We start from the raw sequence: 26,709 nt of genomic DNA, 5'->3' as shown, positions 1-26,709 counted from the left end.
CACTGTGCAAACTTGTGTCTTACTAGATATGTAGAAATGATTCCTCTCCGGCTCAAGAGCTGCACTCATGTTTCCAACCAAATTCATAGGTCTCATGCAGTCTTCTCTGCCTTTAAATAACAGGTCTATGCTCTGGTGTGTGGGTGTGCCTTTGGGACAGTACTCCAAGACAGCTATTCACAGCAGCACTGCTGGTTTCCATTGGCCCTGGTACTCTGCTATTTAAAGTTATTTTAATGAAAGTCCTTTCCATGCCTTAGTCTGAGCAAGTGAGTCTGTTTTGTTGGTTGTTGAGCTGTAGTTTTACTTGTTTGTGTTAAGCTGTGAATGCCTCTGAAGTGTCCAAGGGCCTGAGTGCAGAGCTGCCTGGGCGGGAACAGGCAGCTGTACCCTGGGGAGGGTTAAAGCCTGGGTACGGTGCGACTCAGAGGTCTCTGCTGTGGTTTGCCTTGAAACAGTTACTAAGCAATTTGTGCAGTCTCCTCCAGGAGAGCGTCAGCTGTTTGGTGCACTGTTGGTTGGATCCAGGGCTGCTTCCACAGAACACTGCCTCCCTCCATCCCTCCCCTCTGCCTCGGGAGAACTTGCCACAGCGGGACTGCCGGGAAGCCAGTGTGGACACAAGGGAGGGCACATGCCTGTGAGTGTGTGTGGGTCTGAAGGGGAGGCATCGCCCTTTGCAGCATCTTTCTGTTACTTTTTCTAATGGGATCTGAGCTGAGATGGTGGTGACAGCTTGGAGGAGGCTGCAGGAGGTGGCTGGGTCTCCTTGGGCAGAGAGGTCGGCTGTGAGCAGTATTGGTCCTGTTACACATATTCAGAGTGCTGATGGCAGCAGTGCTGGCTGCTGTGGCTCACTGTCTGTCTCCAATGACAGTAACCAGGGAAATATTTTCGAGCTAACTGGCCTCTGCTCAGGATGAGCATTTCTGAGCTCCTGAGCTCAGAAATTATGTGAATAGGCTCTGAAATGATTTTACTGGATGCAATAGTTCAGAGCAGAACCAGTGGGTAGAATTTTTCTAAGGCACTGTTTCAGCTGTGAAACTGTCTGCTGGCAAGCTCTGGGAGGAAGGAATGAAGTCTGCTGTATCTCTTGATTAGCTCAGTGTTCAGGCATTGCAGTGAGAGTATTTTAGATTTGCAGTTTGCCACATGTGGTTTTTGTTACTCATGATAAATTTTAACATGACATTATGGAAATGTTCTTTTGTTCTATTCTCTGAGCAGGAATTTGTGTTGTAGCAATCCAGCATTGTTGTGAAGCACAGATTTTGGGAAGAAGATGAATTAACTTTTCTCTGGCAAAAATCGGAAACCATCAAGAAGTTTTTACAACTGAGGGACTAGGCAAGAGGCTGTCACATGCTGCTGTAAATCTGGGTTAATTTCTTGAATGCTGAGATTAGACCTTGGTCTTTAATGTCTTTTCTTAGGGAAGTTTCAGTTTTCTGGTTAGTAGGATGTAACATCCCCCCGTCATATCCCCACACGCACTCTTTGAAATCAAGCAATATCTCTCAAAAAAAAAGTTTGCTGAGCAAATGATGTGGAATGGTGTGTTTCTTTAGATCTTTGCTGATTATGAGTTGTTCATAATGCATAGTGAAGATTTGCTAATAATTTCTTATCTGTCTCCTATAATTTTACAGAATTATTATAAGAAGTAACTTTATAATAGGCAGGGATATGAAGGCATCTGAACAGAACAGTGAGAGAACTTTAAGAATTTTATATTAGTTTGTAGAATTTAACTTTTATGGGGATTATTCATCAAGGATTCTTAGATGTGTGCATAAATGCATGGTGCCTTCTGGCAGTAAGTAGTCATCAAAATCCTTGAAGTGTGACTATAAATAAATTTGTAAACACCAGTGTATTTTTGTAGAATGTACCAATAGTAAAGCTAAATACCAGTTTACTTATATAGCAGAAAGATTTTGATTTTTTTGATTTGCCAATCAATTTAAAGACAATTTCTTTAAAAACATAAAAAAAAATCCCAGTCAAACAAGAACATCCAAAGATTGTTTTTGAAGAAGTGGTTAAATGGAAAAAGTAGCAAAATCTGTTTCTTCATCCAAGGAAGTCTATACCAAAATATTTTGAAGTTGGCTTAGAATGCTGACATAAAGCCTAGAGGGTACATGTCAGCAGTAGCAGCACTGCATATATGAGTAGCAGGGACACATCCTGCCTGGAATGGTAACAGCCTGCTTGTCAATTTGACACAGAATAATTAACATTTAAACTATACATAGGCCTGATTGAGAACTATCAACTTCACTATTTCTGAGTCTTGGTGTTCCCCAGGCTCAGATTTTGCATCTGTATCTGAACTTCCTGGCCATCTGCTATCATTTTAGATTAATACATATTTAAGTGTTTAACAAAACAGGACTTCAAGCATTTCCTCTTGTTTCTGTGCAGCTGCATATAGACTTAACTTTGCCTTACACACATGCCTGAGGGGTCTGTTGAATCAGCAACCACCTGAAAGGCTGGATCTAAATTCAGGTTTGAATCAAAAATAACTGTGGTTCACTTGCATTTCCAGTGCAAAGTAGGAGCATGCTGGACAATTTGTGACTTGAAAGTCACTGCAAGCAAGTCTGTGGAAAGTCCTTGCAGTTTGCTAATGGCTGGTGTGGTCTTGAGGGTGAACTAGAAATTTCACTTTTATATAGTGGCGATGTTGACCTGCAAACAACTGGGAATGTGGTCTGTACTGTCTGTAGTCCTTACATTCTTACTTGGACAGTATTTAAATGTCTCCTTTGGAGGTTTTCTGTAATGACTGCTTTGAGCCTCTCTTGCATCTTTCATTCAGTAAGCTGCAAACAAAGGGTTATGTGAATGGCTTTTGCCCAACACACCTACTCAAGAAACTGAAATTGAGGGGATTTCCAGTTGGGAGGACAAGATTTCAGTTCTTTGACATGAACAGCTCTCCTTTCTCCCCCTTCCAAGTCAGCCACAGTAGACTCCTAACGTGTATTCTGCCTGCCTGTAAAAACAAATTGTTTAAGTCTGTAACCACTCCTGGAACACAGGAAAACACAGCCACTAAACAAGTATTTTCAATCTGTGACCTCTCCACTCCTGTAATTTTACGTTAAAATGAGTATCAAAATTAGTAAATGAGATTAACTGAAAAAATGCAGTGATCCAAAGTTATTTGAGCAATCTTCTTGAAAAACTTAAAACCAGCAGAAATGTTTAATGTGTCTCCAGAGCCAAGCTCAGAGCCAAGCTCAGGTAAAGCTGTACATCATTAGGCTGTGTAGAATGCCTTGGAAATACTGATGACGACTTAGTGTAATGACAGGAGAAAACTTGAGAGCAGATCTGCTGTGCAATAAAAAATCCCGTCAGGCACCAGTTCAGCTTCTGCCTACATAGACACCGAGAGTCACAGGTTTTTGAGCTCTTCAGAGAAAGGTGCATTTCTAACCTTTCCCTCTTCCATGGAGATTGTTTGGGAAAGCTTGTGAGGCAATTCCATCCACACCTGATCTGTCCCCTTTTCAAGAGATTGGAACATATTGGAAGTGCATCACTCAAGATAGTTGGAATCTTGCTCCTAACCTTGCTTGTCCAGATTTCTACTACATTAGTGTACACAAAGTCAGGCTGCTGTTACAACTAAACCACCAACTTTTAGGGATACCTCCAGACATGAACCAGTTACTTAAATATTTTAGAAGAATTTTATGTCTCTGTAAGTTAGTGAGCAAACTTAGTGATGAAGTTTGGTTTTAATGAGAAGAGAAATTGATGTAAACAGATACTCTTTGTAAGTTTTACAGTTGTGCTTGATGAAAAATTGAGCTGGGATAAAAGATGACATTGGTCACTTTACCTATGCTCTGTTTTGGCTTTTGCTCTAAGCTGATCTTAGTCTGATTGTCTTCTGGAAGGGGTAGTCCTGGCTTTGCCATTTGGCCCCCCTGCATTACCAGCACTTGTACCCTTCAAGCAGCTCTGCAGAGAAGTAACCCAGATCAGAAACAATTCCACTAAGGAAAGGATTGCTTCACTTTATTTACAATAACTTTATTCCTGGCTTGGTTTTCAGTTGACACATGGGTTAGAAAAAAAAAAGGGTGGTGGGACTACGCATTAGAATAAGAGAAAGGATGGGATTTCCTTTCTGTTTATAGCTGGATTTTAGTTCCTCTTTAGAGAAAACAATTTGTAGCACAGCAGCTTGTGTCTGATCTTGCTGTTTCTCTGTCTGGGCTGTGAGAATAAACAAACCTTTTCAAAAAGTAAACAGAAGGCACAAATGGTGAGAAAGAGAAATAAATAGAATTAATTAAAAAAAAAAAAAGAAACCCAAAAAGTAGTAACTATGAAGTTCTTTTTGACCTTTGGGAAGGGAAATATTTTGCTTAAAGGTTCATACTGGGAATTCTGGTGGGACAGATTATTTTCAAATCCTTTAGCCTGCTTAAACCTTATCAGTGAAACATGCAAATTTGTTTCCTTAGTGTGTTTAATTCTTGAAATCTAACTTATCTCTGCTAGATTCATAGCTAACTGTTGTTCATGGCAAGCAAAGCAGATACAGGACCTGAGTGAATATTTCAACTGTAGGTACCTTGCAACCTTCAAACTCTGAATTTGTGTGTTGCCTTTTGGTACTTTTTAAGAAGCATGAGCACATATAACATGAAAGGTGTCCTTTCATGCTCTTAAAATGAAATATCTGGCCTCATGCTTAACTCTCCCTGCCCTTTTCCATCACATCAGCAATCTGATTTTTCTCCAAACCCACAATCTTGATTTGAATGCTCTGAGCATAATTTTTGACTGAGCTTGCACAAAATAGAAGTAGGCTGATGTATTCTACCATTCTAGCAAAGATTTTCTTTCACTCCCATCTGTCTTCCTTCCCTGTGAATTACATATTAGGCTGTCATTAAAAAGAGATGAACTTTGCTCTGGAAATTTGTAACCCATTATTCCAAGATTAGTGACTTCAGATGGGGGATTGACACAACCCCCTCCTGTAGTCAGCAGAAGGCCGGGCAGTTGTACCGTTCAGTCACTGAAACACAAAGAAACCCCAGTGTCCTGTTGTGGCTCTTTGCCTTCAGTGTCCTCCACGGAGCAACAGGCACTGCTGTGTCAATCTGCTTGGCACCATCCAGTCCTTCACTCCAGAAGGTCATATTTCCAACACTGTTGGAAATTATTAGTTGCCATTAGCATGTAAACTAGTTTCTCTCTGCTCAGAGAAGAGACAAAGGAACAAGACCATATTCATTGTTGCTTTTAATCAGCTGCTGCTGGTGTAGCTCCTCCAGACCTGCTGTGGGAACACATACAGCTGGGTGAGGAATAAAATAGGCAAGTGTGCATGTGGGGAAGCCCAAGCATGTTTCATTTTTGAGTGAATTATGAAGCATAACTGAATGGCTTTCCCCTTGAAGATTAGATAGCACAGTTGCAGCTAGTATCCCTAGAGAGCAAGAAGGGAGGAGAAGCTGTGCCAGACAGATGGCTACAGTAATTGCTTTTCTTTTTCTCACCCTGGGTAGAAAGCCTTGGGAAGCAAAACTGTAAGGCCTAATTCTTCTGCAGTGAAACTGGACTCTGCTAGGAATTCAATTTATGGTAGTTTAAGAGGAGAACCAAGAGAAGATGAACTGACTTGTTTTTGGTTTTTTGTTTGTTTGTTTGTTTGTTTGTTTTAATTTTTTTTCCTCTTCCATCACATTCTTATTCACATTTTAATTGCCTTGGCAAATTAAATTAGTTCAAGTCATGAAGAACTGTATGGTATGTGTAAGTACTCAGTTTTGATGGCCCATGTAGGGGATTGGCATTGTTTCACATAACACCATTTGATCAATTAAGCTTTTTTCTTTTTTTCAATTTTAGAGACAATTAAGACCATAGGAACAATCACACAGAAGCTGGGAAATGTCTGAGTCAAGTTTGCCAAGATAAACATGTTCCAGACACTTGGCTGGTATAGGTTTTGATATGATCTTGAATGGCATTGCTCTACAGACTTTATCAGAGGACAGGACTGCTCTGAGGTGATCAGGGGTTATCCAATCTCTTCTGTAGATATTAGCAAGGTGCAATGAAACAAGACAGTTGTTAAGCTCTTGAGGCTTTTCAGCTTCCTGACACCTTCCTATTGACCTCTTGGTCCCCATGTAGTGCATTAAAACATGCCTATCCTCAATAGGTTTTTCTGAAGTAGTCTATGAACCTGCAGCTGTCAGCTCAACAGCAGCTCATGTCAGCCTGAAGCAGGGTTTTCTCAGCTGGAGTATCAGTCCCACAGGGAAGTGGTACATTGCTTCTGTCCAAGAGGGTGAACACCACTTCCTTCTGGCTTGTGGCTTGCAGCACACAGACCAGAGAGGCTGCAGAGCCTCCTGGGATAAAGTTAGTGGAAGATATAAATGGATTAATGCTCAGTAATGCTAGACAAAATGTCATGACTTTGAAACAAACCCAGACCTGTGTCTTTAGGTTTGCTTATAAGATTTTTTTCAAACTTTTCTTTTAGTTGAAGGTTAAAAACTTCTTTCAGCAGTTCCAGGTAATGATGTTTCCAAGAACTGCAACTTCTGCTGCAAGCTCTGTGCTGTGATGGTGATACAAATTCATCCAAGTTGGAGAGTAACTACCTCTGAGCACTCTCCTAGAAGAAGTTGCAAATGGGCAAATGGGACCTTGTGTGCTGTTGGGTACAGCTGCTGACATTTCATGGCCATGTGATCTGATTTGCCATTTGAGCTCATGAGGCACCTTCCCTTGTTTGCTCAGATTTTCTCAGTTTCTTGCTAGTTTCTTCTGCTACAATTTCTTTTCCCAGCTTGTCAGTGCGTGACCTCTACTCACTTACTTGAATGTGTGATTCCTAGTCACCAAATGTATTTTGTACCACCTTTCTCATCATCATAACATCTCCTCCTGAGTGTGGGTTTTACAACAAATCCCATGTGTTTTGTCTTGCCCAGGCAGGGAATTTGATGAGAATTAATTGGCACTCTGCAGTTCTTGTTTCTGTTACTTCATCTGATCCTTACATCCCAAAATTCTTTTGGAATAAAAACGATATTTAGAAACCTGAAACCAAGCTATTTTTAGAGAAAGCTAATAAAGCTAATATGGGGGTGATGGAATTTCTGTTTTGCTCAAGACTGGTTGATATTAATGATACCTTCACATTGGGAAACACCAAATGCAAACTGAGGTACTGACAGGTTTGTTACCCTGGAGGGATGAGCAAGTCTCTGAGAGGGGAGAGATGGTGGCACCTTTTCTAGTTCATTGTCTGTTTCTGTCGAGCCTCCTTGTGATTGTCTCATCCACTGCAGAAAACTTTGCTCTATTTCTGCAACTTTTTGGCATAATCTTGGTCCTGGTCACCCAAACCTGAGAGTACCTGACTACCCGTGGGACTGCACAGTTGTCAATATCTTTGCTTCTTCTGGATCCTGAAATTGGTAGTGTTTTCTTCAATGGATGCCCCAAGATTTCCCTGTTCTGAGAGTCTGTTTTAATTATTAATTTGATTTTCTTTTCCTCTACTTCTGTGTTAGGGGGTTGGTTTTTTTTTTTACTTTTTGACTCAGCTATAGTCAGCTTTAAACACCCATTTTTCTCTCTTCTGTCTCTGTCTTGCTGCCAATGCATGGCTTGAAAAGGGCAAATCATGGTGAATCAGAAGTATTTCAAGTTTAATTTCTGAAGGATGGTATAATTTTTTGACCAATGATCTGGAGATGCTGTTGAGAATTGTGTTCATAGGTTACAGGACCTTTTTGCTGTTGGTTCCTTAGGTGTAGTAGCTAATTCACTCCAAACAGGGCTGTCAACAGCTGTTCTGAAGCAGCTAGCAGAGAAATCAGGCTTATGGTATTCTCTGCTTTCTAATAAATATTCTCTGCTTTCTAATAAATAACCTTGTATATTCAAAAAGATTTTATTTTGCCTTCCTTTTTTTGTTCTGTAGTTTCCCCCACAGATCCCATTCTGGATATGCATGGAGGAAACTGCAGAGTAAAAAAGGGAAAACTTAAGGGGTTACTGTTATTTTGTTTGCTTTGGGAACATATCCTGGTCCCTGACACCAAGGTCTTTAGCTGTGGTTCATTGCTCTGCTCTCCTGATTGCTCTCAGCCACCTGCAATGTCAAGAATCAGAGGGCTGATAGACAGAATGGAAATGAAGGTCCCACATCAAAAACTTCACTCATTCCAGTTTGAGTTTTCCCCTTTTAAGTTCAAAGGGAGATTTTGCAGAATCAGCCCTCTTGACATTTATTTTTTCCAGTTGCTTGGAATCACTGTCTTTTCTTGTGCATCAGCCAAAATTTGTGCAACTTCTTTTCACATTGTGTGTCACTATCTGTCTGGGAGAGAGCAATGACACAAGCCCTTCATCTACTTCATCTCAAGGCATTAGTGTACTCTTTGAAAATGAACAGAAAACTTTCCAAATGAAGTTGTGTCATTTAAAACCTAGAATCCCTAGTTCTGGAAAGGATCAGAGTGGTTGTCTGAAAGCAAGAGAGATGATATTGTGGGCAGTAGACTAAGAGGCAAGAGAAAGAAGCTAATCTCTAACCTCTCTGACCTCCCTCTCTATTTCTGGACAGTTGGTTTAAAACCAGGTGCACCAAAGTATTTCAGTGTCTGTATTGTATTTACATCAGTGAAGATCTTGATGCTTAAATAGGGCAGCTGCCTGCCTTCCCTCAGATTTGTGATCTACCTGGACCCAGCTTCCTTCCTCCCACTTGTTGTCTGAGCAGTTAGAGGTGAGTTGTACAAAAACAGGACTGGTTGTTGTTCTGCAGCTGCACAGTGGCTAAAGGAGTAGTTACAATAGGTGTTATTATAACATAAGCCTTGATCCTGACTTGGCAGATATTCCCCCTAAATGCTGCTGCTCTAGACTGGGGTGAAGAGTGGGGAGAACAATTGGATGCACCTGCTTCAGAAAGAGATCAGATTAGTTCAGTGTGAGATTATAGTTGCTTGTCACTGGATGGATCACACAAAAGTTGTGGTGATTTTTCCCCAGCTACTTGCCAAGTTACTTTTTAACTTTTCAGTGTTTACTTTAAAAGAGCAGGCTTTGTTTTCATGAGAAGAAAGCCTCACAGCCCCTTATTTCCTCCTTTTACTATGTATTTGATTGTAGCGGAAAAAGCATCAGGAAAGGAAACAGTTCTGGATTGGTTGGTTACACAAAGTCCTCCGGCAGAGATCGGGGAGTCCGGGGTGGAACATAGCCCTGAATGTGGAATAGACTTCACTGTTTCAAAGACTGAAAAGCTGCTGTACTGGGAGGCCAAATGCAGTGACTTAATATGAAACTTGAAGCAGTAAAGAGCAGGTGTCAGCTTGAGCAAACCTGTGGCAAGCTCTGGCAAATCTACTGGAGCTGGTTTATGGAAAGCTCTCTGTGAAACCACAAAGCAATAGCTGAAGTTAGTAGGCTGAAGAGGAGAGAGACTCTGTAAGTATCATAAACTTCTCCATGGTAGTCATATAATATCTCAACCAATAGCCCAGCCAGGGTCTTTTTCTGTGAGAGTCATGTTTGTTTAGCTGGGTTCTTACAGGATGCGAAAATTGTCATGGAGGCTTTGTTAACTCATTTCTGTTTTCCCTTGCACAGATGAAATCATGCAGCAGGAGATACGGCCGCTGGTAGCAGTGGATATAATAGAGCAGCTCCACAGGCAATTTGCTATCTTGTCAGGTAAGAAGTTGCTAGCAATCACATTCCAGCATTCTCTTGGAAACATATTGGAATCTATCGTGCTGACTGTCACCCTTCAGCTCTGTACAGCAGTTGCAGTAGTATTTTTATATCACTAATGAAAAGTACTGTTACAATCAGATATTTGAGGTGTTTGGAACTGATGAAAGCCAAGTTGCTGTGCTTGTTTTTCTTAGAGCAAGTCAATTTTCCTTGTTCTCCACAATGGGCTGGGGAGAACAGATATAGAGGGTAAGAAATTAAACAAATCTTTAAACAAATCTTTATACACATATCTTTCCACAATGGCTGAGCATCTTGTTTGTGGGAAAAGATTTTGGTCTATCAGGGAGCTATTCATGACCTCCCCCTTCCTTCTCATTTGCCTTTGTTTTAGAAATGATTCATTGCTAAAGTGTAAGGTTCTAATCTTTTAAAGATATGATTATTACATATTCCTTTGTTTGCCTGAAGTTTACAATCACACAAAGTGACGCAGTTCCTGAATAAAGAGCTGATACTGAAATATTTGCTAGATTATTTAATACACTTATTCTGGATACTGTAGAAGGTGTCTATCATAGAATGGCCTGTGCTGTTGACTGCATGGCCGCTGGCAACTCCTTTTGTCTTTGTTTCTGCCTGTTCTGCAAATAAGGGAATTCAGAATTTTCTTTGTATCTTCCCCATAGATACACACTGAAGTATCATGAATTTACACAGAATGCTGAGATTATCATAAGAAGGTCCTCTTGAACAGCCTGTCCCTCTTGTCAGAGAGAAACACTGGGAACACAGTGCAGAGAGTGCACAGACCCAGCTCTATAAATGGTCAACTCAGCAGGCCGGCTCTTTGCTGCATCTTTGCATTTTTAAGTACATTTCAAGCTGCCAAATGAAATCCAAATCTTGAGTTACACAGAATTCTTTATGAGGCTCTGAATATTAAAACCTGATTGGAGGCTTCTAAGTAGCATCTTGTGACAGTTTAATCAGTTCAGTAACTAACAGGTTTGCACTAGGAAGAGAGTATTGACTGGTGAAACCAGCTGCCTTCTTATCTGCAGTAAAGCATCTCAGGGTCACATCTTCCTAGAATTCCTAATGAACACAAACCTCCAGGCAGGACAGTGTCTGTAACTGCATTAAATTGCTCAAACCTATTTCATCCCACTGTTGTGCTCAGTGCAGGATAACTAGGAATTATCGAGAATTCCCTGCCTTACATGCAGTGCTTATCCAGTAAAATGTGGGGGGCTGAACCCCATTACTTTGTAATATTTGGGGCCATTAATAAAAGCTGTATATGGCCTGTAATGAGCAACTTGTGGAAAGTGGTTTACTAAACAGGAAGAAAAACCCATTTCCAGTTCTATCTAGAACATTAAACATGGAACAAAAATGTCAAGGGTAAACATAAAAAAAGCATATTCATATTTCTTTATGGACTCAGCATTCCAGCAGTGCCTGTGTTCTCACCTGCTGTTTTAGCAAGTTCACCTCTTCACATTTGATCTAGTTCTTTTATTCTTGCAAGTGATGAGACAGATGTTTAAATAAAGCAATTTAAGTGTAAGCTGCTTAAAGACTTTGAAAATAACTCTTCATAGAAGGCAAGGCTGAGGGACTTGTTTGTTAGAGGCTGGCAAATAACTGGTTCATTGACATACAAGTACTAATAACCAATAACAAAGGTGAGTGAGAAGATGTCCTTCGTGACCTCATCTACATGAAAAACAAATCCCATCTGAAGAATTTTCAGGCTTATCTAAAATCTCCTCAGTAAAGTCCAGAAATAATAGTCTAATAAAAACCAAGGCAGTATAGTTCATAGTTTCCAAATTGATTTCAGTCTGAAGTCTACAGCTAAATTTGGAAACCTAGGTGCCTCCACTCCAAAATCCCCATGGCAGCATGTGAAGAAGATCAGGAACATTAAATCATCTACTCAGAGGTCTCTTCAGCCCAGTATCTTATTCTGTTGGTGACCATAGGTAAAATACATCAGGAATCTTCCTTACTGTCCCTTTATTGCCTCCTGCAAGCAGAGGTTAAGATACAAGCCAGAAATTACTATACTGTTCAAAAATGCATTTCTCTAAATAAGTGTAACTTTCTTTTTCCTCTAGCAAAAGATCAGTTTTCTCATCCAATGAAAACAAATCTGGGCACTCTTCTGTCTCATTTCACTTATTAAAGTAATTCACACATAAATGACCTCATTTGATTTTGATTTTTTTTTTTCCAGATGGCTCTGTAGCTTTTCCTCAAAGCATGCTGCTTTGCTGCTTTTCATTAGGTACAAGCAACCACAAATATTTTGGTGCTTCAGTGCTTGCCTACATGGTGACTGGAAATTTGATACTTAGCCTATTTCCTGGTTTTCCATACTGAAAGGTTGCAGTCAGTAGCCACTGTCTGGAAAAAAAGGTCTCACCATTGTTGGCAGTAAAAGGCAATCCCAACTTTCTTGTAGAGTGTTATGGACATATATTATGTTTTTCTGAACAACTGCATAACAGTGGTATATGCTGATTTATAGTAGATGGGGTTGCTGCAGCCCCCAGAGCACAGGCAGACCTCTCTTCCATGCACATGCAGAGCTCAGAGGATGTAGCAGTGAGTCTGGTTTTTGTTGCTCCAGAGCCTCTGGCTCTGTCAAGCTCTCCTATTCAGTCCTGTGGACCCCAAATCCATTTGTCCAGTGACAGCAAAAGTAACTGGTTGACTATTGCAAACTTTGTTATGAATGAGTATTTCTTTGGTTAATACTACCTTTTCAGCAACAGCTGGCAGCTAAGGCAGATGTAGTGAACACATAATATTCTCTTGCAGTAAAGCAGAAAAGAAAGAGGAAAGTGATTGAATCAAAGGCTCTTTGTTTTCTCTGGACATGACTCATTAGAAACACTTTTCTCCACTATTGCTGTGTACAAACTTCCTAAGAGGATCTGACTGTCTTGCCGTCTCTGAGCAGATGGTAGGAATTATATAACAAACCTAATGAGTTTGGTGTTTGATTGTGCCAGGGTCTAGTTATAATGAGTGTATTAGCTACTAACAGCCTCCTGATTGTCCTGGCCCTCCTGACCAGACTAACCAAGACCTTACTGTCCATGCCAAGAACAGGGAAACTCTCCAAAGCCTTCCCTGGTCCACTGAGGTCATGGAAAAGGCTGCAGTGTAGTGTGACAATGTGCTTAATCACGTAATTTTACTTTAGTCATCTTTTTCCATGTGCTGATTTAGCCCTGCTTAGCTTGTGAGATCCACTAGGAGTACTGGTTCTTGTGGTTAAATTCTAGTTTTGAAACCACTACTACCTCTCTCCTTTCCCTGAAAACAAACTCCCAATTATGGGACTACAGCTGTGACAACACAGGAGTGCTCAGCTAGGTTTGTGTGTTTCCTGTAGGTGTTAAGGGAACTACATCCCAAAGTTGGGTAGTACTGAAAACCTGGTTATTATCACACACCAGTTTTTACTGAAGAATAAAGAACCACTGGTACTATGCTGTTTCTGTCCTGCTGACAGACTAATAACCTGCTGTACCAATCTACACTTGAAACTACTACTACCCCCCCCTTTTTATCTGCAGCCTCACAACCTGTTCTTATCTGTAATTACTCTTTCAAAGAGCCCAGTCTGCCATTTGCAGCAATAATGGATCTTGTTACCAAATCACGAATTTATTACACAAACTGTCATGAAGCGTATTAGCAGAGAGTCATTTTCTTTGTGTTCTGCTCCTGTTAAGTCAACAGGACTGCGGTGAATGGGAGACTATATCTGAAAATGGTAACTGACTCAGAAGCCAGTTTATTTAATTTCCAAAGCCTGGAGGGTATTTGGCCATCTGCTTCCTGTTTAAACTGAGCCTTTTGGAAAACCTGGCCTGACCTTGCCAAAAGGACAGCTTGGAGCTTGTATAAAAATTGAGACCCAGGAAGCATGATTTAATAAGAATTTCAGCACTCACAACCCTTAATCAACATGGAAAACCAAAACAACAGAGCATGGAAAAAGCAAGACCTGACTAAAGCAGTGAAACTTCAGCCAAGACATCTCTGACCTTTTTGGCTGTCTGGCCTGGGAGATGAACTGCACTCAGGGCTGCTCTGACTCAGAGAGTTCTCTGCATGTGGGCAGGCCTGAGCAGTGACCTGCACGTGTCAGCAACATTTGAAAGAACACTTTCCAATACTAACTGATGAGTTAGTGTCTGTGGCAGGCTGGGGAGGGATACTCTGTAAACTTGCAGACAAACTTTTGGAACTTTTCCTGACCATGGCCTGTTTGTTGGGTTGGGTTTTTGATTGTTTTTCTTTTTTTTTTTCCCCGAGAGATTCAGCATATTTGGTGATCTCTAGTTAGGAGAGCTGCTGGCTATGGAATAGCACTTCAGTGTAGCCCCTGATTGTCTAAACCGTGGATATTTTGATGCCCAGACAGGAGGCATAAGTGGGCTAGAACAGGGGAGTGGGAGATTTTCTAAGATCCCCATCGTGTCCAGGATCTTGGCCTGCAGTTGTGATTGCTTGCTGCTTTTACATCAGTCATACAACACGCAATGTCAGCTGTGAGAGCTCCCAAAATTCAGCACTCACACCTCATTTGTCAATCACACCCTTTACACTGCAAAGCAAAATTAAATTTTCTCTGCTGCCATAACCCTTTCTATCCCATGTATATTCCTTCCCCAAGCACTTCAGCTGTTTTGTTTCCACAGCTGAATTCTGTCCCTGTCTTCACTGCAACAGCTATCCAGGCTGCATTGGCAGCTGGAAAGGCTGTCTAGTAGGGGCAACTATGAATGGTGCTCTGTGTTCTGGGACTTGGGGAATTGGCACACATAAGAGTGAGCAATGGTCCCCTTACCATGCCTGGTACTACCCTGATGCAGCTTGTGTGCTGTCTATCCTACATTTCTTTCCCTTTCACATTCACTCTGACTTCTGACCTGTCATCCAGGTTCTTCCTTTCCCTTTGCCCTTGGGCCAAAAGTGAAGTGGAAAAGTTGAGCAAGAAGCTGGAAGGGAAAATAAGGAATGTGCCTAGGAAGAGGAGGAAAGGGGTGCTGTCATTCTCATTTGGAGTGGTAAACCAGGCAGAAGGTCAAGTTGACCGTAATATTTTCCTCATAAGTCTTGCCTTTTTTCGAGCAGCTCAGCCCTCTGCTCATGTTGTTTGACTCAGTCATGCTCCAAGTTGTTGAGTTTGATGCATCTATCAAGGTTTTTAACCAGAATGCTCTTCCCCGAGCAGCGTTGGGTCCATATCTTTGACACAGTGAGTTTGGGTTAGATGCAAGGTAGGATGTCATCTGCAGAGGGAGAGAGCAGAGAGATGGAACTCCTGAAGGAACCTGAGGGAGCTAAAGCAGGTCAGCAGCATGTGTTACATTTGTGGGTGCTACCTGGGAGGGGAGCTCAGGTTTGCCTAAGAGGTGGCAGACAAAATCCTGTTGGGTTTCCTGTGCGGGCAAAAGTATGGAGCTACTTATACCCCAGAGCAGTCTGGGGTCTGACAGAGGAGCAGTGGCCCACGGGAGACTGCCTGTGGGATGACCTGGCTTCCCTCAGGCAGATTCAGGAGTGAGCCTCATGTTAGTTTAGTTAACAGGGGATAGCCCTGAACCTCCCCTGCTACCAACTGAACCTCCAACTCTTGTGGCTGCTGCTTGCAATGGCCACGCCACCAGCTGCTGTTTCCCTGGCTGGGCACCAGCACTTGGAGCTGCCAGGAGGCATTGGAAGTGGCTGGGTTGCCTGAAGAGTGCTGCAGGGTGGCATCTAATGGTGCCTCGAAGAGCTGCAAGTCAGAGAGGCAGACCTGTGCATTGCATGAAGACAGCTGCAAGGTATGGCCACACTCCTGATATCTATTTTTTAATGTTTCTTTGTTTCAGTTTCTGACTGCACTAAACTCAAGGTATTTCTTGCTTCTCCCATTGGGCTCTTTAGCTCAGTTCATGCCTCATGTTGCTCTGGCTTCTCTCTGAGCTTCTTTGCTCCTGGCAGTCCTTGGGCCCCCTTAACCCTGCTGGAATAGAGCTGACACACCTCAGGCAGCCATAAGGTAGCCTCTCTGACCTCTCTGCTGTGTTCATGTGGCTCACTCTGTTCAGCACTTTTGTCTCCTTCTTCCTGCCCTCACTTTCTAGTTGAAATATCTTTTTTTTTTCTTCTTTTGAGGACTATCTTTTTTCTTTTGGCCTTCCATGGAACTGCTGGAGCTTGTCCTGTCCCTGTATGCCTGACTTGTGATGGATTGTAAATTTTCCTATTTAGCAATTAGACTCTTCTCACAAGTGATCCTCAGGAGCATAGGGGTTATGCACAGTCCCATCAAACACAAGGATTGTATACAGAGAGTCCTTGGGGCCAAATTCCATGTACTCAGTCCTTGTGGCTGTGGAACTGATTGAAGGCTGTCCCTGTTGGTTTTTACTTTGTGCTCTCTGTCCTTCCAAGACATTGAGTAGTATCCAGCTAAAGTATTTCAAGGACTGGAAGAACTCATGTGGGAACTCCCTAGAAAGCAAAGTTGATGGCCCTGAAAAGAAAGGACTGCAGCTTGTCAATTTGCATTCTGCAGAAATTTGCATACTGCAGCAAATCTTGGTTTAGTGTAAGGGGAAAAAATGACATTAACATTTAGATGTATGGAACTGCTCCCTCATACAGAGGAGAGAGTTTTCCAGACACCCTTGATATATAAGGAGCTTCCCTTATATCCTTTAACATCTACTCTGGTTATCTTGCTATATGTAGGGATAGATGAATATAGATTGTTTTCCTTTGTAACTCATCTACTGCTTGAGATGCAGATATGGGCAGGAACAACCCATTCCTAACATATTTCTGTTATTGCTTATCACTCAACACTTCAGATATTCCTGCTCTCTTCTTGTCATAGTATTTAACAATTTCTGATTGTAAAACTCCCTCAAACTTCACCCTAATTTCCTAGTCTGGCAGGAACTGAAGGTTTCCTTGTTTGTTTCCCTGTTGGAAATACAGCTGTACTGAAAAACCTCTGAGTGTTCTGGTTTGGAGAATGAGATGGAGCCCAGGAGCTGTTAAGGGTGTGTGGCCTCGTCAGAGGCAGGAGCTTCTCAATCTTAGCTGAATGTTCAGTCTTAGGCTGTTCCTAAGTGTCCTAGATTTGTTCCCAGTGGTAAAGGGAAGAAGTCAGTGTTCAGTCTGCCTACATTTATTCCTTGGATGACTTTTTATAGAAGATCTGGTCATAAAAATACTTAGCCACATACATAGAGTGCATCATCAGCCTGCCTCACCTAGCTTGGGAAAGAGAGGCCAGAGGAAGAAGAGCACATCTACAAATGCAGATGCAAGAGAATAAAAGGGATGCAAAGAACCCAGGTCTTGAGGAGCCTTAGAAGTACCATTTGAAACTTGTACTTTAAACAAATCTTGAGTATAACTGCAGGTAAACGATCAGGCTTTGAAGGAGGGGATCCTTGAGCGGCAAATATTGCTGGTTTAAACCAAAATATTGCACATTACTACGTCTCCCTCATTTAAAGTATCTTCACATATTTGAAATATGAGAATGGGAAAGCTTGGTGCCCAGGAATCATGTGAATGCTCATAAGATACCAGCCGTGAAATACCTTGGCATGCACTGAACTCTGCATGAAGAGACAGAGCAGACAAACTAAGCTCACTGTTTAATTTTCCTGGCTGTTACTGTTTGTGTCCAGGAGGTGTCACTGAGAATCTGTAACAAACCAGCCTAACTGGGTACCAGCTGGTTGGAGTTCCTGGTCTCTAGAGTGCAGCAGTCTGGGGAAAATCTGACTGAATTTGCATGACGGGATATTCTCTGTCACTGCTGACTGCAGACAGTGCAGCTGGAATGCCCTGGGATCCAGCTGCTGTGCATCAGCACTTGGCATCATCCCAAGGCCAGTGTGGAGGTCAATGTGGAGGCTGTGGCTCTGCTCAACATTTGAAACCCAATTCAGTGCAGTGTGAATGATGGTATTCTTGCTTTGCATTTTGGCTGAAAGCTTTTTCAATCTCTGTAGGCCTGTTTTCTCCCTAGCAGGGTCAGTTTAGTGATGATCTCACTCAACTGAGTCATTTTCAGACGTAATTAAAGCAATAATCAACCTTCAGAAAGGAAAATAGGCGCTAAAGGCAGTGTGCTGACAAAGCCACCATGACATCAAGAAAGTGGGGGCATCGGGCAGAGGCAGGTTCAGGACTAGGAATGGACTGTCCCCTCTACACACAAATAGCTAGGAGTTCCTGGAGCACCTCTGCAGTGATCACCAACACAGGAGCAGGAGAAACTGGTTTGTGGCACCAGCTGTGGTTAACAGTAGGGAAATGCAAGGAGCAGCCTGGAAACAGGGTTTATTTGTGGGGATTTAGAGGGTACTTTCGAGGAATGAGAACTTATTTTTTTCCCCCACTGATTCTCTATTTCCTCCCATGCTCCTAATGGGATAATTTATTGGATATTTTCCTTGAGGAAGGTAATTTACTGTTTCCCTCTCACAGCTCCCCCTTCACTAAATGGAAGCCTATGACATGGCTATTCCATGGGCAAGAATCTTCTGTGGGTGATAAATGATGAGAAAATCTCTGTGTGCTGCAGGACTACCCTCAGTATTGGGCTGTAGAGAATTCCTGAGCCTGATGCAAAAAATGGGTTTACATAGAGATTACAGAGAAAGAAGAAAGACTCTGGAAAAGGAATGTCCTTAATGTCCTATCTAAGGAGAACTGAGCAATAAGATACTTGTAACAAATGCTTTGTTTCATCGTGTTCCTTTATGTGCTCGTGCCTCATTAGTCAGCTCTGAGTCCAAGCTGGTGAGAAAACCTCTCTTAACTTCTGTGTGGTTGGAGCAATGCCCAGATTTATTAGCAGAACCAAGTTAGGATTGTACTGTGTACTACAACAGCTCCTAGAGCTGAGCATCGTGTCAGGAGAACTGTAAAGCCTGCTTGGTTATGAGGGACTTGTCTCCATGTTTCCTATAGCTCTACTAGTGTTTGGATCAGGGAATCTCTCAGAAACAGACTCCTCTTGAGCTTGTTGCTTATGACCCTCCTGTCTTGTTCAGTAGAGGTTTGATGCATATAAACAAGACAAGAGCAAAATTCGTTGATTAATTCCTCCATACACTTTGAGTGTCTTCTTGTTAAAGAAAGACCTAAGACCAGGTTGGTCCCAGGCCTTGTCAGGGGTTATATGTGTGTATTCAAAGCTTGTATGCCTGGTTATTTCATTTCCTTTAACGTCTAGAAGGAATCAGAGAGTGCTGTACTTATACATAGACAAAAGTTTTAATATTATCACAATTAATTGCTTGGAAATGGGTAACAAAGAACCAAAAAAAGCACTTAGTCAGAATTGTGAAGAAGGTTCCCAAAAAATCTGAGAATAAACAGAGGCTAGAATCTCAGCTTGAGTCAACTGAGGTAATGAAACTACAGTGAGTTATAATTTCAAATGGGAAGCTGATTCATGTTTACTGGATGTGGATGCTTTACAAGGAGGAATATTCCATTGAGTACTGACCAGTCTGTCCAAAGGCATAAAATCACCCTCTAAACTTTGCAACTTCTCTTTTGCAGGAGGAAGAGGGAAGGATGGAGCACCCATTATAACCTTTCCAGAATTCGCAGGATTCAGTGAAATACCTGATGAAGATTTTCTGAATGTGGTCACATATCTAACCAGCATTCCCAGGTGAGGATAAGCACAAGTGTCTGTTGATGTCCTAGAGAGTTTTACTTCCCCAGTGGGTCGCTGCTTTTAGTGATGCTACCAGGATGTACCAATGACCTTCCATCTGACCCTGCATCTATCCAGTCATTAGGAAACTTCCCTATGTACAGGGGGCCTGAGGAACCGTTTTCATGATTTTCATTGGAAAGAAAGCTTCACACAGGGCAGGTTGAGCTGGGTGGGAGGGGTTATAGATCTGAAGAGCAGCAACAAAGATGGCAAATCACAAGGGAGCTAAGAGGGGCTGTTTGTGAAAACCCTCAGGGGACCTGGGTGCAACAGGGAAGGATTGCATCTAGAAGGAGACAAACTGGCACGGGTCCTGTGACCACTTATTCTCTGAGTGCATCTTTCTGTGCAGCTTTCCCTTTTCTGAGAAAGCAAGTGAGGTGCCCCATTGACAGGATTCTGGCAAGCACCATGTGCATTCTGATGCTTTGTTTCTTTGGAGATTGCTCCACAGCTAGGATGTTTTCCTTGCTCTTTGCCTGCAGTTGTGGAAGGATAGTGAAACAAACGGACTTCCCCTGCTCTGAGGATCTGTGCTGAGGCATGGCTGCTGAATTACTTCTTGTTTATCTAAGAGAGCTTAATATTTTTTCAGTCCCCTGATCCTGTCTGTGAACCATGGCTGCTTGTGCTAGTTAGAAGCAAGCAAGGATTTATTATTTCCTGTGGTTTTGGGTAAAAAGGTGCTTAGAGGATCATAGGGGAAAACGCGCTCCTTCAAGTTTGAGTGAGAAGTTTTCCAGCTCCACCTACATGTATTCCCCATACTGACTTGCCAAAGCAAGCTGAGAGAAACCACACACTGTGAATTTAACAGCTTCATTGTTTCACTCTGCTCTGTGGGGCTTTTGTTCTGCAGGAGAAACTCTGTTTTAAGTATTTCTTCACTAGCTTCAGGACTGGGAGGGTGACCAGCCTCAGGGTTCATAAAACACCAGTAGTAGCTGCGAAAAACATAAGACTAGTTTTTCAGTTCTTTGTACTTGGTATGCTGGGGGGTGATTCCCAGTAAAGTTGTCACATGTTGGGGAACTAGCATGTTACATTGTCAACATGATAGACAGAATTGCTTTATGCTTCTTCACCCTGTGTGAAACCCAAAAGTACAGATGGGTTCAAAAGAAATAAACCAAATTCATGAAGGATTGCTCCATCAATGGCAGCTGAACACAATGGCTCAGATGCAAACTCAGACTGAAGAAATCCATTTATTCCTCAATGCTGGGACTGGGAGAATATACCAAGAGAAATATTGTCCTTCTCATTTTCCTACTGCCTTTGTCTCAGTAGCCACTGTCTACCAACACTGGAGTCAGGGTATTGGGCTGGATGGATCTTTGCTTTGATTCAGTTTCAGTTCTGTGTTTTCTCTTCCCCTGAGGAATCCCAGAGCAATGTGCAAAGAATGATGAATTGCGTTTCAAAACTTTGTAAGTCAGGAGAGCTGCAATATGCCCATTTTACTGATGATGAGTTATGTGTAAGTAATATCTCACACTACAGACAGGCTCACCAAAACCTGTGTTGAGTAAGTGACTGCTCAGTTTGCTTTAAATGACTCATTCAAGGTCAGTGACTGGGGTTTGAAGGTACATTTTCTACATACCAGCACACTGGTTTAACTCTTAGGTTCAATCACAGATCACACTGCAGGAATATGAGTTTTCTGTGGAGTTTTATAGTCTTTGTTGCAGTGCTTTTAGAAAGATTGACTACATTTCTTGAGTCACTATTTGAAACTTGTCACCCTCTATGCAGATGGTGAGGGACAAAGATGTCAATTTAGAAGAGGAAGAACCTGAGCAGCAAGCTTTGGTTATGTGATTTACGACATAATTATATGAAGTACTGTCTTAATATGTCATAAGTAGTGGACCTGTTTGGGTGCAGCAGAGCCTTGTTAATCTGCAGCTGGCAGGTCCATGAACACAGAGTGTCTCTGCCACACATTAGCAAGCACTAAAAGGACTGCATTGTTACCTTCATCAGCACTACTGTGCTATATACTGCTGTGTGTATTATAACAATATTCCTGTGCATGTTGTTTCACTGCCAGTAGTTCACCTTTTACTTCAATTTTCAAGAAAGATGAGAAGGTATCAAATGAAGTGACTAAGAATAGAGAATAATCTCTAACTCTTCTGGAGTTATGACCATGAATCAGGTAAGATGAAGTATAGTTTGAAAAGCAGTTCACCCTGTTTATCCTAGAAAGTACTTCCTGCTTCGGAGCTTAGTGAACCAGAGAAATCAGCACACCATTTTCCAGGCAAATGTAGAGAGAATATCAGTGTCTGATTCTGCATATCCTGTAGAAGAAGGCTCATGCTAGCTGTGGAGTTGAGCTCTGTGATTGCAGACAACATCATTCAGCGTTTGTAACTAAGTCCCTCTGGAGTGATTAATCTTACATGCTGATATGACAGAAGATATCCACTTGACATGGATCAACTCCTTTGAGGAACAGGTGCCCTCCTCTCCTCCCAAAAGAGGTCAGGAAATTCAACATCTCCTGGCCTCCCCAAGTCAGTGTTCAAGGGCTAACCCAAATTCAGAGCTGAAGATAGTACAGCTCTGCTGATTGCACATATTTCATTCAGGGAAAGGGAACCTCTCTGCCAGACATCTGTAGATCTGGGCAAATGTGCCAGAATTTATTTTGGAGGTAAGCTTGATGTCTGTCTACTGTTCAGGATTGTCTTCAAATCCTTCTTTTCAGAGAACTGGAGAAACCCCAATGTGTTTTCACAGGAGATATTACAGTAGTGACACTGAGAAAACAATGATAGAATTTGAGTGTCTGTGTGTCTGTATTTGTTTTTAAACAAACTCCCTTTCTCTGGGTACACACACAGGTGGGGTTTCTCAGCTGTACATCACTTGTGCAGATGCTTCCATCTTGGCTAGGCCTCTTCCCATGGCTGTTTTCCTGCATCCATTCCTCAGTGCCAAATGACATTCAGACCTTGGTATGGCCTTTCAGCATAGTGACTGAAATAGGATCACTTGCTGACACTCTCTCTGTTTCCCTGGCTAAATTTAGGATCTAAGTCAGACCTATCTAGTTCAAAAAAAAAAAAGAAAGAAAATACCCAACAAAAAAAACCCCAAAACCAAGCAACCACCCTCCCCAAACAACTCCCCCCCCAAAAAAAAACCCACCGCCCCCGCAAACAAACAAACCAGAATAAATAAAAAAACAAGCATACAAATGCCATCAGCTTATCTCAGTGACAGCAATTGATACTATCCTGGACATCATTTGAATGTGTATTACACAAGAAAATGAGAAAAATTATGTATGGCTTTTTGCTTGTTTAGAGTTCCCAAACTATCAGCAAGCTTACCCCAACCTCCTCTGTCTGAGATGTAACCAGAATTCCTGGCACCCCACCTATAATGCAGCAGCCTCGGTTGTTTAGGCAGAGTGAAAAGGCCTGACCTGATCTGTGTGACTCCATCAGGCAGGACAGGCACCCTGTCCACAGAGGTGCCACCTGGGGGTCTGGAGGTTGAGGCTGATTTTCCCAGGCCTTTCCTGCCTACCAGACTTCCAAAGCAAATTTTGGTTCCAATCAGCAGAATCAGTTTGACAAATCCAATGCAGATTTTTAGGTTGGTTAGGAAGACCCCAGGCTGAGAATTTTGTGTTTAGTTTCTTACCCTTTCAGTAACAATCTGCAACACACAGAATTTCTTTGTTGCCTTCATCTGAACCTTTTTTTCCTGATGCATACATACCATACTGGTGACTTTTTTCCTTGAAATATTTGTCAATGCATACAGTTGAGTATATATAAGAGGAGAAACAGATGAAGTCTCTTCCCTGTGCTTGAGGCTGCAAACCACCTTTTCTGTCCTCTGCATAGAGAACTGCATGTTGCACTACTAAAGCGGAAAGGTCATGTACTATCATTGAATTTTATAATCCCCAGAGGATGCTGTAAAAATATTGAAGTGGGAAATCCAGTGTGTTTTCCTGTTACCAGTATGAATTATTGGGAAGACTCACATGGCATCTCAGGTTTGCCAGAGACTTTTGCTTTCAGATTGCTGTTCTTGATCCAGCAGAGGTGCAGCAGGAGCTCAGAGTTGCTATTGTTGGTGTTCTTAGTGGATTATTGACACAAGTTTGCACAAAATGAACCCATGAAAAATCCTGGGTTGCTCCTTGTATGGACAATGGAAAAGGAATCAAGGAAGTGTTTTAATAATTTTTTTAAATTTTGATGTGTGGATAGATGTTTGATCGCAGTATATCCTTTGATTATGACATTTATACTCTTCCCACTTGCCTCTGTTTTGTTCTGAGATGACTGAGCCATCCTCCTCCAATGAAGTTTCTGGACACTTTTCTCAGTGTGTACTTCTAAGGACTTCTCTCTAATGCTGAATGCTCTTGGAAAGCAGAGAGTAGAGCAGTCACACTGAAACCCTGAACCCCAGAGTGGGATTTTTGAGAGGGAAAGAGAGGATGTGGTATTTATGAGGTCTATATATGTGGGATAGAGCACCGAATCAGTGCCTCCTAGATCCTCCTTGAAAAGCACTGAGAAGGACCAGGAACTGTTATCCTAGACAATATGTTAAAAGGATAGTTTTGAATGACTTGCAACCCTGGAATGAGTCTGTGGTTGGCAAGATAGAATTCTTCAGATTCTGCTTTGTCTATCAGAAGTCCTGGGGCTTTTGTACACAGCAAGGTGGTAACGGTCGGGGGATATTGACCCCCAGGAGCTCAGTGCCCCTGTCAGATGTCAGCATACCTGGAGAATGAAGACTGAAGTGGGGTGTCTAACAGCTTGAATTATTTTGCAGAGAAAACAGGATCTGAGGTTTTTGTCTTCAACGCAGCACAGTGCAATTTGTGATCCTGAATGATTCATGTCACCTAGACTGGCAGTGGAGTAGCTCAGCAGCTCAGAGATTTAGCAGATAAAATATTCATGTTTTGTGTAAGCTGCTAGCCTTACACTGGAAAGAAAAAATTTGCTGGCTTTCCCTTTTGTGTGAATTTCAGCCAAATATTCATTCTTTCCACTGTATGTTGTTTTCATAATGAGCTCAGAGGGTGATCTGAAGGAGGCTGTGTTTTGCTGCAGTAGCTCTTCCTTGGAATAGGAGTATCTCTGTGTAACCCTGCATACCTATTTCATCTGTTTTGCAGTCTGGAGGCTGCCAGCATCGGATTCATCATCATCATAGACAGACGACGGGACAAATGGAGCGCAGTCAAGGCATCCCTGACACGGATAGCAGTAAGTGCTTGCTTTTGTTATTTATCTTCTGGAAATTAAAATCATCTACTGAACCTTCAACACATGATATAGTCTCCTGTGCTCAATTTAATCTCCCATTTTCTGGCCGTGGATGCAGACTCTCCCCTGCCCTGAAGCTCATGAGTGTTAAATAAGAAAGGGAGGAAGCTGCAGGAACAAATTACACAGCCTTGTTTACTGCTGAATTAGGACAAATTCCTTATTTTCTGGGTTGACTGCAATCTAAATTCTAGTAATTTTAAGTTGGTTCCTAGAAGAGTATAAGAGGTCCCCTTCTGTGCCCTGAGGAGGAATTGATGTGGCCTGCTTATGAAAGAAACAGATCCCAAGGGACTTGTGTTTGCATGGTAGTAAATGATCTCTGTCAGAAACTCTTAATAGCTTATTATATTTCATTGCAAAAGTCAGAGCTGGGCACTGATTTTCATTGCTGAGAAAAGCAGCTGCATTTATACATCTATTACCAGGAACATGTGCTGTGTGAGGAGCAAGCACTTATACACAGAGGTGCAGGATGAAGGGATGACAAAGGCAACTTTAAGTTCTTTTGAGGTATTTAGACAGAATTGTTTTTTATTCTCAGGGTTTTTTTAGTTGCTCTCTTTGAGTAATTGTTCTTTTTTTATTCTTGATGAGCTCAGAGGAGCGTGTGAAGAGATGTAGGCTGGGTGTTGCAGTCAGGGCCATGTCTTATGAATGTGTTGAGTGTGTAAAAATATGTGAGGTTAGCAGGATTCAAAACCCTTTGCAGAATGAGAAGGTGGGTCAGCCTGGGGAATCCATCTGTGCCACCAACTTCCTTCACCACGTCAGATGTGGACAGCCAGCTTTGCCCTCTAGTGGCAGCAGCCTAAAAAATGGGAAAACCTATGGTGTGGTGGTGCAAAGGAGCTTGGCAGGGTTCAAATCTGGGGGAGAAAGGCCCTTGTCAGGAACTTTGCAGCTCTGTGATAAATGCACATCAGAAAACAGTGTGTGGCTGGGCAGTAAAATCCATGGGCCAGTCTTCCTGCTGGCTTTGGAGACAGTGACAATGGGCACATGCAGAATGGACCAGCTGATACAGTGAGCAGCTGGACTGAGCAAGATTCAGCAAATCTTACCTACTTTACCCTGTTTAGGAAACACTTGGCTGAAAATTCCCTAACAAGGCAGAGTTGTGCCTTCTAATAGTTCTGTATTTCTTGCAGGGAGCGTTTCCAGGAAACTTGCAGCTGGTGTTTGTCCTGAGACCCTCCCGCTTTATCCAAAGGGCGATCGCTGACATTGGCATTAAACTCTATCGAGATGACTTTAAAATGAAGGTACCGGTAAGCATGCATTTTTTGTCCACGTGTTTTCTCCATATCTGCAGTTCTTGGGTCTCAGCAATTTCTCATAACCCAGTAACTGAAATATGATTGCAAGTGGCAACTGGGGACTTTCATTTGAGTCTGTATGATAATACCTGTATGGTAATGCCAAAATGTTAATTAGTGGTGGATGCTTCACAGTATTTAATGGACATGTTCCCACGTGGCAGGTCAGTCTAGCTATAAAATGTGGCTCAGTTTTTAAGTATTGACATTTTAACTCAGTGGAGTTGTTCCTCTGAGGTAGGCAGAGGTAGATCTCATTCCAGTGACAAACGTTAAGTATGGAGGACTACAGAGCAACAAAAGGCTGGGGTTGAATTCTACACTATTTTATGGATTATCCATGGGACTGCTGACTTTAAGTGCTTCCATAGCATTTCCTATTCTGAATGCCTTTTATGATCCCCAGGCCCTCAAGATTCAAAGTTCATTTTCTGTTTCTTTTTATATTCACTTGGCATATGCAATAGATTGATGAGATTGTGATTTGAAGAAGATTATCAATCCTGAAAGAGTTCAAGTTTTAGGTTATTCTATGAGAGCTCTTTTGGGAGTT

The 26,709-nt window shown here is 42.1% G+C and overlaps 1 protein-coding gene across 15 annotated transcripts in view; it reads left to right on the top strand.

Moving 5' to 3' along the window:
• Positions 1 to 26,709, top strand: part of MCF2L2 (MCF.2 cell line derived transforming sequence-like 2) — a 169,057-nt gene that overhangs the window by 35,502 nt on the left and 106,846 nt on the right. For 13 of the 15 annotated variants that reach the window (XM_032698498.1, XM_032698494.1, XM_032698492.1 and 10 more), the window contains 4 exons: positions 9,658 to 9,741; positions 19,357 to 19,471; positions 24,687 to 24,777; positions 25,989 to 26,108. In XM_032698498.1, the coding sequence (XP_032554389.1) occupies positions 9,658 to 9,741; positions 19,357 to 19,471; positions 24,687 to 24,777; positions 25,989 to 26,108 (410 nt within the window). Of the gene's footprint in view, positions 1 to 9,217; positions 9,496 to 9,657; positions 9,742 to 19,356; positions 19,472 to 24,686; positions 24,778 to 25,988; positions 26,109 to 26,709 lie in introns of those variants that run through there. The other 2 variants (XM_032698501.1, XM_032698493.1) reach the window with 2 other exon arrangements.

The sequence above is a fragment of the Chiroxiphia lanceolata genome, chromosome 10 (assembly GCF_009829145.1).
Source record: "Chiroxiphia lanceolata isolate bChiLan1 chromosome 10, bChiLan1.pri, whole genome shotgun sequence".
Classification (NCBI taxonomy): domain Eukaryota; kingdom Metazoa; phylum Chordata; class Aves; order Passeriformes; family Pipridae; genus Chiroxiphia; species Chiroxiphia lanceolata.
The sequence above is the reverse complement of the archived record's forward strand: the minus strand, read 5'-3'. Positions and strand labels throughout refer to the sequence as shown.